Raw genomic sequence first — 9,276 nt, forward strand, 5'->3', positions numbered from 1 at the left:
ATAGCTAGTTTAAATTATTAATAATTAATTATTTACTAATACCTATAGTATATTATTTAAATTTAAAGTACTAGAACTATATATATATATATTAGATAAAGTAATTTACTAGCCTGCCTTTATTAATTTTATATTTATAATAAAATTATCTAGATATAGTATGCCCTTAATTAATTATAAGAAGAGGTAGTATTTTATCTAATTAAGTAGCTTACCTAAAGTATATATCTCTATAATAGTAGCTTACTACTTCTATAAGAAGGTATTATAATTACCCTTAGGGTTATACTTAATATCTTATATCTTCTGCTATAGAAGAAATAGGCTATTATATCTAGAATATTTATATAGGCTTTTTAACTTCTTAAAGGTAAGAATAGTATTACTTAGGCTACTAATATATACCTTAGTAGTATTATTAATTATAGTATAGAGTATTATAAGAACCTAGTAATTTAGGTATATAAAAGCCTCCTTTATATCTTTATAGTAGTTAGATATCTACTTATTATATATATTATATATATTATATTTATAAATAATATTATTAATATTAAGCTCTGTGATTATGAGGGAGGGAAGTTTATTATCTTTATTAGGGTCTAGAGAGGCCTAAGTTATAGCAGGGTTCTTAGCATCTATTACTTATACTAAGGAGCTAGCAGTAGGCTACTTACTCTTATAAATAGCTTTATATTATAGCTCTATAGCCCTTTCCTCCTTATAAGTATATAGGAGGCTCTAATAAATATAGTCCTGCTTATTATTATAGTAAGTAGGTATAGGAGGTATAATATACTAATATTATAGTAGTTTCTAGTAGTTTATATTTCTACTATAAAGATATCCCTAGAGATATTTAAGCTATACTATATAGTTAGATTTACCTTTTAAGGTAGGCATAACCTTATAGGGTTTAATATTAATATCTATATTAACTAGTTTACTAGCCCAGAGTGGGTTATAGGCTATATATAAATTAATAAATTAGACTAACCTTAGAGGCCTATATCTAATAAATTAGAAGGTGTAAGTAGTGGAGATATTACTATAAAAGGAAAGATATAGTATAGATCTATAGGGAGGGAGGTAGGTTAATATAAATCTAATAAATAAGAATTTTTCTTAGCTGTTTCTTAGGTGCTAGACCTGTAAGAAGGCTTAAAAAATAGTATATTAGATATAAGGAAGAAGGTAAGATACCCTGTAGTAGCTATAAGGGCTTATAACCTATAGAAATAGGAGAAAGATAAATAATGAGAGAATGCTTATTATATTAATAATGCTATCTAGGAAGCTATTAAGAGAGCAGAAGAATGTAGAGGTAGTGTAGTGAATTACACTATACTACATTAGGAAGCATAGGCGACCGAGCACCTGCGCTGACAGGCTGTATGGTATCCGCGGACACCAGACTGTGAAATGAACAATGTGATAGATCAGCCACTGCGCCCTTCTCCGCACAATTAAATTGGGTTGATTCTTTTGGCCGGGAAACCCCCCTTTGTCGTCCACTTCGAAATTTTCTCGTTGAAACCTCGAGATACTATCAATTGTCGACACGAGTGGCGGGAGTTGCCGACTGCTTTCCTCTTGGCACTTTAACAGTTCAATCATAGTCGATAGATACCAGTTTGGGCTACTACCCTGACGTCCATGCAGAGTGACATCCACTAATCACCAAAAGCCCTAGCACTGACTTAGGACAAATCGAGTCCCCGACTGTTGATGACTCAAGACTCAAGAATGTACTCTGCACTCTCGACCAGATCTGCTCGTGCGCTTCTCTTTCCAGTGACCAGGATGTCGAGTCTCGTCGTTCCAATGGAGCAGCCTCTGGGCTTCGAAAGTTCGAATGTGGTTCACTTACAGCGGAGGGCTTGACACTATGCTCCTCCTCCTGCCTTTAGGCTGCCTCTTGGCCGTGTGGAGAGGCATAGCCGAATTGCCCTCTGTAGGTAAGCATGTCTCTTTCTCCCAAGTCCCGACACGTCTGGTTGATGATTCGGCCTTTGTTCCTTCGCCTTTCCCTGTGCGCAGCTGCCAAGCGTACCATTAGCAAATATGAACATTCTAGCCTCTTTTCATCAGGCACAAATGTGTCCAGAGCTTTTTTAAGTCTATCTTAGTACTGTTCTCTTTCCTGTCGCTTCTACTTTTCTTTCCTTCTTTGCTCAACACTCTCCATATCTTGCCCGGAGAGAATTCCTCATAAGATTGCTTGTTCAATTCCTTGGTTGCGACTGCATCCATGGACGAGAAACCGGCAGTCTCCGAGGCCAGTAATGGCTCGGACGTAGACTCCCTGTCTACTGCCGGTGCTTATGAACAACACCGAGAGCGGCTCAGGGACGCGAACCCACAGGGGGTGACCTCCCATCAGTCAGGCGTCAATGTCAAGAAAGCGGAAGAAGAATTCTCAGAGCTCAACAGGCAATTCTCTACGATCTCACATCAAGGCCATCGTTTGTCCAAGCAGATCTCACGAGCTTCCAAGGCCGCAGTGAAGACGGAAGATATCGAAAGGTCCGACAGTCCAGCTGACTCGGACGAGCCGTGGGATCTTGAAACCACTCTGCGTGGTAACCAGACCGCGGAAACAGCAGCTGGAATCAGGAACAAACGCATAGGTAATTTCATGGGCGCTCTGTTGCTCTAGAAGGTCTTTCTCGTACTGACAGCTCGTAGGAGTTATATGGGATAACCTCACCGTTCGCGGAATGGGAGGCGTCAAGACGTATATCAAAACATTCCCAGATGCGATTATTGACTTCTTCAACGTCCCGGAGACAATCATGCACTTGCTCGGCTACGGCAAGAAGGGGGAAGAGTTCGAAATCTTGAAGAACTTTTGTGGAGTGCTACAACCCGGAGAGATGGTTCTCGTTCTGGGACGTCCAGGATCAGGCTGCACCACATTCCTGAAAGCGATTACAAACCAGCGTTTTGGCTATACTAGCATCGATGGCGATGTCCTCTACGGTATCTTCGACGCCGACACCTTTGCAAAGAGGTTTCGCGGCGAGGCTGTCTACAACCAAGAGGATGACGTTCATCAGCCTACACTCACAGTCAAACAGACCTTGGGATTTGCGCTAGACACGAAGACTCCGGGAAAGAGACCTCTCGGAGTCTCCAAGGCCGAGTTCAAAGAGAAAGTCATCAATATGCTGCTCAAGATGTTCAATATCGAACATACCGCCAATACCGTGATTGGAAACCAGTTCATCCGAGGCGTTTCAGGGGGAGAAAGACGTCGAGTGAGTATTGCAGAGATGATGGTCACATCAGCAACGGTTCTGGCTTGGGATAATAGCACTCGTGGGTTGGATGCTTCAACTGCTCTCGACTTTGCCAAATCATTGAGGATCCTGACAAACATCTACAAGACTACCACTTTCGTCTCTCTTTATCAAGCCTCTGAGAATATCTACAAGCAATTCGACAAGGTCCTGGTGATTGACAGCGGTCGTCAAGTATTCTTCGGTCCAGCCTCTGAAGCAAGATCGTATTTCGAGGGTCTTGGTTTTAAGGAAAAACCTCGGCAGACCACTCCTGACTACTTGACTGGCTGCACAGATCCATTTGAACGGGAATACAAGGAAGGCCGAAATGCAGACAACGTTCCCTCCACGCCGGACTCACTCGTGGAAGCATTCAATCAGTCCTCGTACAGCGAGAGACTCGCCCAAGAAATGGATGCTTATCGTAAGAAGCTAGAGCAAGAGAAGCACGTCTACGACGACTTCGAGATCGCTAATCAGGAGGCGAAGCGCAAATTTACTCCCAAATCTTCGGTCTACTCCATCCCCTTCCACTTGCAGATCTGGGCGCTGATGCAACGTCAGTTCCTGATCAAGTGGCAAGACAAGTTTGCTCTGACGGTGTCTTGGATTACCTCCACCGGTATCGCCATCATTCTAGGTACGGTCTGGCTGAAACTGCCCGAAACTAGTGCAGGTGCATTTACCAGAGGTGGTCTGCTCTTCATCAGTCTGCTCTTCAACGGATTTCAGGCCTTTGCTGAACTCGCATCGACGATGATGGGTCGCTCTATCGTCAACAAACACCGGCAATTTACTTTCTATCGGCCAAGTGCTTTGTGGATTGCGCAAATTCTGGTTGACACGACGTTTGCTATTGCACGAATCCTCGTCTTCAGCATCATTGTGTATTTTATGTGCGGCCTTGTTCTCGATGCGGGCGCCTTTTTCACGTTCGTCCTGATCATTCTGCTCGGATACCTCTGCATGACCTGCTTCTTCCGCGTCATTGGCTGTATGTGTCCAGACTTCGACTATGCCATGAAGTTTGCCTCTGTGGTGATCACTCTCTTCGTTCTGACGTCCGGTTATCTCATACAATCGCCTAGCGAGCAAGTGTGGCTGCGATGGCTGTACTACATCAACCCGTTCGGTTTGGGGTTTGCCTCGCTGATGGTCAACGAGTTCAAGCGTCTTACTATGACATGCACTGCAGACTCGTTGGTGCCCAGTGGCCCAGGCTACGATAACATGGCAAGTCGTGTGTGCACACTGGCCGGCGGTGAACCGGGCTCGGTCATTATTCCAGGTGTGAGCTACCTCGCAAAGACATTCAGCTACTTTCCAGAGGATCTGTGGCGAAACTTTGGAATTATGATTGCACTCACCGTCGGCTTTTTGACCCTGAATTTGTACCTCGGTGAAACACTGCAGTTTGGGGCCGGAGGCAAGACCATTACCTTCTACCAAAAGGAGAACAATGAGCGCAAGGAGCTGAATCAAGCTTTGATGGAGAAGCGAGCTAATCGGGGGTCTAAGGATCTGGATCAATCAGCCACGAATCTCAAAATCACCTCTAAATCGGTCTTCACCTGGGAAGATGTCTGTTACGACGTTCCTGTGCCATCGGGCACTCGCCGGCTTCTTCAATCAGTCTACGGGTACGTGCAGCCGGGCAAGCTGACGGCGCTTATGGGAGCTTCAGGCGCCGGCAAAACAACCTTGCTGGATGTTCTGGCCGCCAGAAAGAACATTGGCGTGATCAGTGGGGATATTCTGGTTGATGGTGCAGCCCCTCCCGGAAGTTTCTTGCGTACTGTGTCCTACGCAGAGCAGCTGGATATCCATGAGCCCATGCAAACCGTACGAGAGGCATTGCGCTTCTCGGCTGACCTTCGCCAGCCTTACGAAACACCACAATCCGAGAAATACGAGTACGTCGAGAGCATCATCCAGCTCCTTGAGCTCGAGGATCTTGCCGATGCGATTATCGGAACTCCAGAGACCGGCCTCTCAGTCGAAGAAAGAAAGCGCGTTACTATTGGTGTTGAGCTTGCCGCAAAGCCGGAGCTGCTTCTTTTCCTCGATGAGCCCACCAGCGGACTGGACAGTCAATCGGCATTCAATATCGTTCGGTTCCTGCGGAAACTTGCCGCTGCCGGACAGGCAATTCTGTGTACCATCCACCAGCCGAACTCCGCCCTGTTTGAGAACTTTGATCGTCTTCTCCTGCTGCAAAGGGGAGGAGAATGTGTATACTTTGGAGACATTGGAGAAGACTCCCAAGTCCTATTAGATTACTTCCGCCGCAACGGTGCCGACTGTCCACCCGACGCAAACCCGGCAGAGTGGATGCTCGATGCCATCGGTGCAGGCCAGACTCGTCGAATAGGAGATCGAGACTGGGGAGAGATCTGGCGCACGTCCCCGGAGTTGGAACAGGTCAAGAGAGAGATCATCCAGATCAGGGCTCAGCGTGTGGAGGAGGTCCGACAGAGCAGCTCGCAGGTGGTTGTCAAAGAGTATGCCACGCCTCTGTGGCACCAGTTCAAGGTCGTCTGCAAGCGAACCAACATTGTCTTCTGGCGATCGAGGAACTACGGCTTCACACGACTATTCACCCACGTCGTCATCGCACTGGTCACCGGTCTCGCATTCCTGAACCTGGACGACTCCCGCGCCTCCCTCCAATACCGGATCTTCGTCATCTTCAATGTGACCGTCCTACCGGCCATCATCCTGCAACAGGTCGAACCCCGCTTCGAGTTCTCGCGGCTCGTCTTCTTCCGAGAATCCGCCTGCAAAACATACAGCCAGTTCGCCTTCGCCCTATCCATGGTCATCGCCGAGCTCCCCTACAGCGTCCTCTGCGCCGTCTGCTTCTTCCTCCCCCTCTACTACATCCCCGGCTTCCAAGCCGCGCCCAGCCGAGCCGGCTACCAATTCTTCATGGTCCTCATCACAGAACTCTTCTCCGTCACCCTGGGCCAGATGATCTCCGCCCTGACGCCAAACAGCTTCATCGCCTCGCAGATCAACCCGCCCATCGTCATCATCTTCTCGCTCTTCTGCGGCGTCGCCATCCCCAAGCCCCAGATGCCCGGCTTCTGGCGCGCCTGGCTCTACCAGCTCGACCCCTTCACCCGCCTCATCAGCGGCATGGTCACCACAGAGCTGCACGGCCGCCCCGTCTCCTGCGCCACGGGCGAGTATAATCGCTTCCAGGCCCCGGCGAATCAGACCTGCGGCGAGTACATGCGGCCGTTCTTCGAGCGTGCGGGCCTGGGATATCTGGTCAATAACGCGACGCGGGATTGTGAGTACTGCGCGTATAAGATCGGGGATGAGTTCTACAGTACCTTTTCTATGAGCTTTGATACCAGGTGGCGGGACCTGGGGATCTTCCTCGCCTTCATCGGGTCTAATCTCATCATGCTGTTCTTGGCGGTGAGTTTTATTCTGTGGTTGTCGATTCTGAGATACAAGCTGACTTATTATTTTCTTAGTCCCGCTTCCTGAACTACAATCGCAGATAACGTTGTGGGACGGCATTTACGAAAGCGGGAGAATGGAAGTGCTCGTGCATTGAATTGATCGCTAGATAGTGTCCCCAACATCTCCATACTCGATTACCAGAAGATCGCAAAAGTCGTTAGATTATATTCATGTCCTTCAATCAATCCAAAATAGATCCTTCGTCGAGCTTAACTTGACTCAATATATATAGCGGAAACTGCGGGGAAATACCAATTAGCCAGATCGTACATGACTTGTCATAATCAAGGTAGAAAAACATACTTGAGATTCTCTCGATCCGTCAGATCCAAAAACGCAGTAGAATCTAGATCTCGTCCTTCAAGACCACCTGGCATCTGCGACTGGATCTGATCCCGCTTCTTGTTCTCCCACCGGAGGAGAAGGCCAAGAGCGGAGATGAGAACGACCTCGATCAGATGCGAGACGATCATGGACCAGATGCCGAGGTTGTAGGTTGGTCTGTGGCGAAGTCAGGGGGCAATTCGAGCACGAATTGATCAATGATGATGAAAGAGTGGGAAGGCAACGTACTTCTGACTCGTCTTGTAGAAAAACGGACCCGCAATGTTCCCAGTACAGTAGCCCAGAAAGAGAACTGCGTTTGTGACGACTTTTTTTGTATGTCCTGCATCATCCTATTAGACCATCACAAGCTTCGAGGAAGATCATCAGACAGAATGGGGCAGTACCTGCAGTATTCGCGATCTGCATACTTAGAATCAAGACAAAGGCTGCGTTGTACGGACCCGTGAGATAGTAGCAGATCAGTCGGCCAACCTTCTGGTCTAGCGGGACAAAGCGCAGGCCAAAGGCGCCGGCGATATTGGGGAGCAGGAATAACAGGATGAAGACGCAGCGGCGGTTCTCGAAGCGGTCGTTGAGGTAGACGCAGAGAAGGATGGAGATTGCGATGAGGAAGCCGTAGGGAATCTATATTGGATTAGTGTTATTAGAGTTCGGTGAAGGTGGGCTTAGAACCGAGAACAAGCATACCTGCATCAGGGTGGTGACCAGGGTTGAAAATCCAAAGCCTTTGATGATCAAGGTGCCGAAGTTTGAGATACCGCCATTGGGGATGTTGCCTGTGGAAATTAGGTGCTGGACTGGCGTGACGAAAGGGTAATACTCACAGACACAGCCTAGCATAAAGAAAATGTAAAGCTTGTAGTCCTTGAACGCCTCTAGGACCTGGTATGGCTTGAGATGCTTGTTCTCAACACCTGTCTGGTTTTCTCTCAACCGTTCCACGGCAATTCGTCGTTCCCTGGGAGTAAGACCCGGTGCAGAGACGGGCGAATCTGGAAGGAAGATGAACATGATTATGCCCCAGGTAGAGCAAAGGGCACCACTGCACCTCAGTTAGCAAGTTACCACCTTGATAGAGTCTAGCGCCTTGGGCTTACATGACGAGAAATTCGTACTTCCAGGATGGAAGCGCACCCTTAACATGCCCAATCCCATAACCCAACAGACCACCAAGCGCAATACCAAAACCATTCGCGGTATACCACAGACCGATTCGGACGGGCTGCTCTTTCCTTGTGTAAAACATGCTGGTGATCAACATAAAAGCAGGGTCAGAACAGGCTTCTGCCGCGCCTCCTAACGCTCGAAGAACAGCTAGCGTGGTGAAGTTATGGCATGCTGCCTGGATCATGAGGAAGACTCCCCTAGATATGCTTGAGTATAATGCTTTTGGGAAGAAAGGAGAGGGATTGCCCGGCGGCTTGGCCATACGTACCACATGAAGATATTGGCGCCCAGGTACTTTCCTGTTACGCATGAAAAAGATTAGAGCCCTATCCCTCCGACATGTCTGTATGGAACACGTACCGATTGGCAAACGCTGCAGGAGAAAGTTGGTAGGGAAAGCCCAGGCCAGGAAGCCAAAGTAGAATATACTGCTAAGCCAGTTATACTGCGTTCCATGGAGCTTGAGGTCATCCACGATTCCGAAGATAGCTGCATAGCTCAGTGTTGTCTGGAAATCGAAATCGAACGTTAGTCTAGTCAAGTTGAGAATTACTTTCACACCAACCTACCTTGTCAATGTAGAAAAAAGCATAGCAGACAGCAAGGTACGGAAGAATCATCAAGTCGATCTTCCGCAACACTTTGCTCGCCTCGGCTGGATCTATATCCTCATGAAGCTCGTCTGGATCGTTAAACAAAGCCATGGCTGTGTCGCCATCTATCGGCTTCGCCGTCTTCCATGCTGCCTCAACCTGAGTATTTTCGCTCTGTGTAATGGTAGGTATCTCTGCAGCATTGACTTTGGAGCCATGCTGTGCCTCGGAAGATCGGTCGCCCATACTGCCTTCTCTTTGCTTCTTCCTTGCAAGTCAGCGGTGATGTCGATCAGCCTCTGATAATTTAGACGTCTCAGAGCCGCTTTGTGGGCGAGGCCGGATCCAGTCGGTATTTGAATGGCAGTAGCTTGAAAGACCCCAAACCCAAAGCGCAGAGCTCATTGCCC

The 9,276-nt window shown here is 47.7% G+C and overlaps 2 protein-coding genes across 2 annotated transcripts; one reads left to right on the plus strand and one right to left on the minus strand.

Annotated features, from left to right (window-relative positions):
• Positions 1-2,251: 2,251 nt before the first annotated feature.
• CDV56_101702 (putative ABC transporter) lies at positions 2,252-6,799 on the plus strand (the record flags this gene model as incomplete). The annotated part of the gene is made up of 3 exons (XM_026755321.1): positions 2,252-2,630; positions 2,689-6,710; positions 6,770-6,799. The coding sequence occupies 3 exons, from the start codon at positions 2,252-2,254 to the stop codon at positions 6,797-6,799; spliced, it is 4,431 nt and encodes a 1,476-aa protein (XP_026612208.1).
• Positions 6,800-7,042: 243 nt separating this feature from the next.
• Positions 7,043-9,112, minus strand: CDV56_102360 (putative MFS allantoate transporter; the record flags this gene model as incomplete). Its single annotated transcript, XM_026755979.1, has 9 exons — positions 7,043-7,259; positions 7,332-7,425; positions 7,490-7,730; positions 7,794-7,882; positions 7,931-8,148; positions 8,204-8,470; positions 8,542-8,572; positions 8,634-8,781; positions 8,843-9,112. The coding sequence occupies 9 exons, from the start codon at positions 9,110-9,112 to the stop codon at positions 7,043-7,045; spliced, it is 1,575 nt and encodes a 524-aa protein (XP_026612209.1).
• Between the last annotated feature and the right edge of the window lie 164 nt (positions 9,113-9,276).

The sequence above is a fragment of the Aspergillus thermomutatus genome (genome assembly GCF_002237265.1).
Source record: "Aspergillus thermomutatus strain HMR AF 39 chromosome Unknown NODE_183, whole genome shotgun sequence".
In the NCBI taxonomy this organism is placed as follows: Eukaryota; Fungi; Ascomycota; class Eurotiomycetes; order Eurotiales; family Aspergillaceae; genus Aspergillus; species Aspergillus thermomutatus.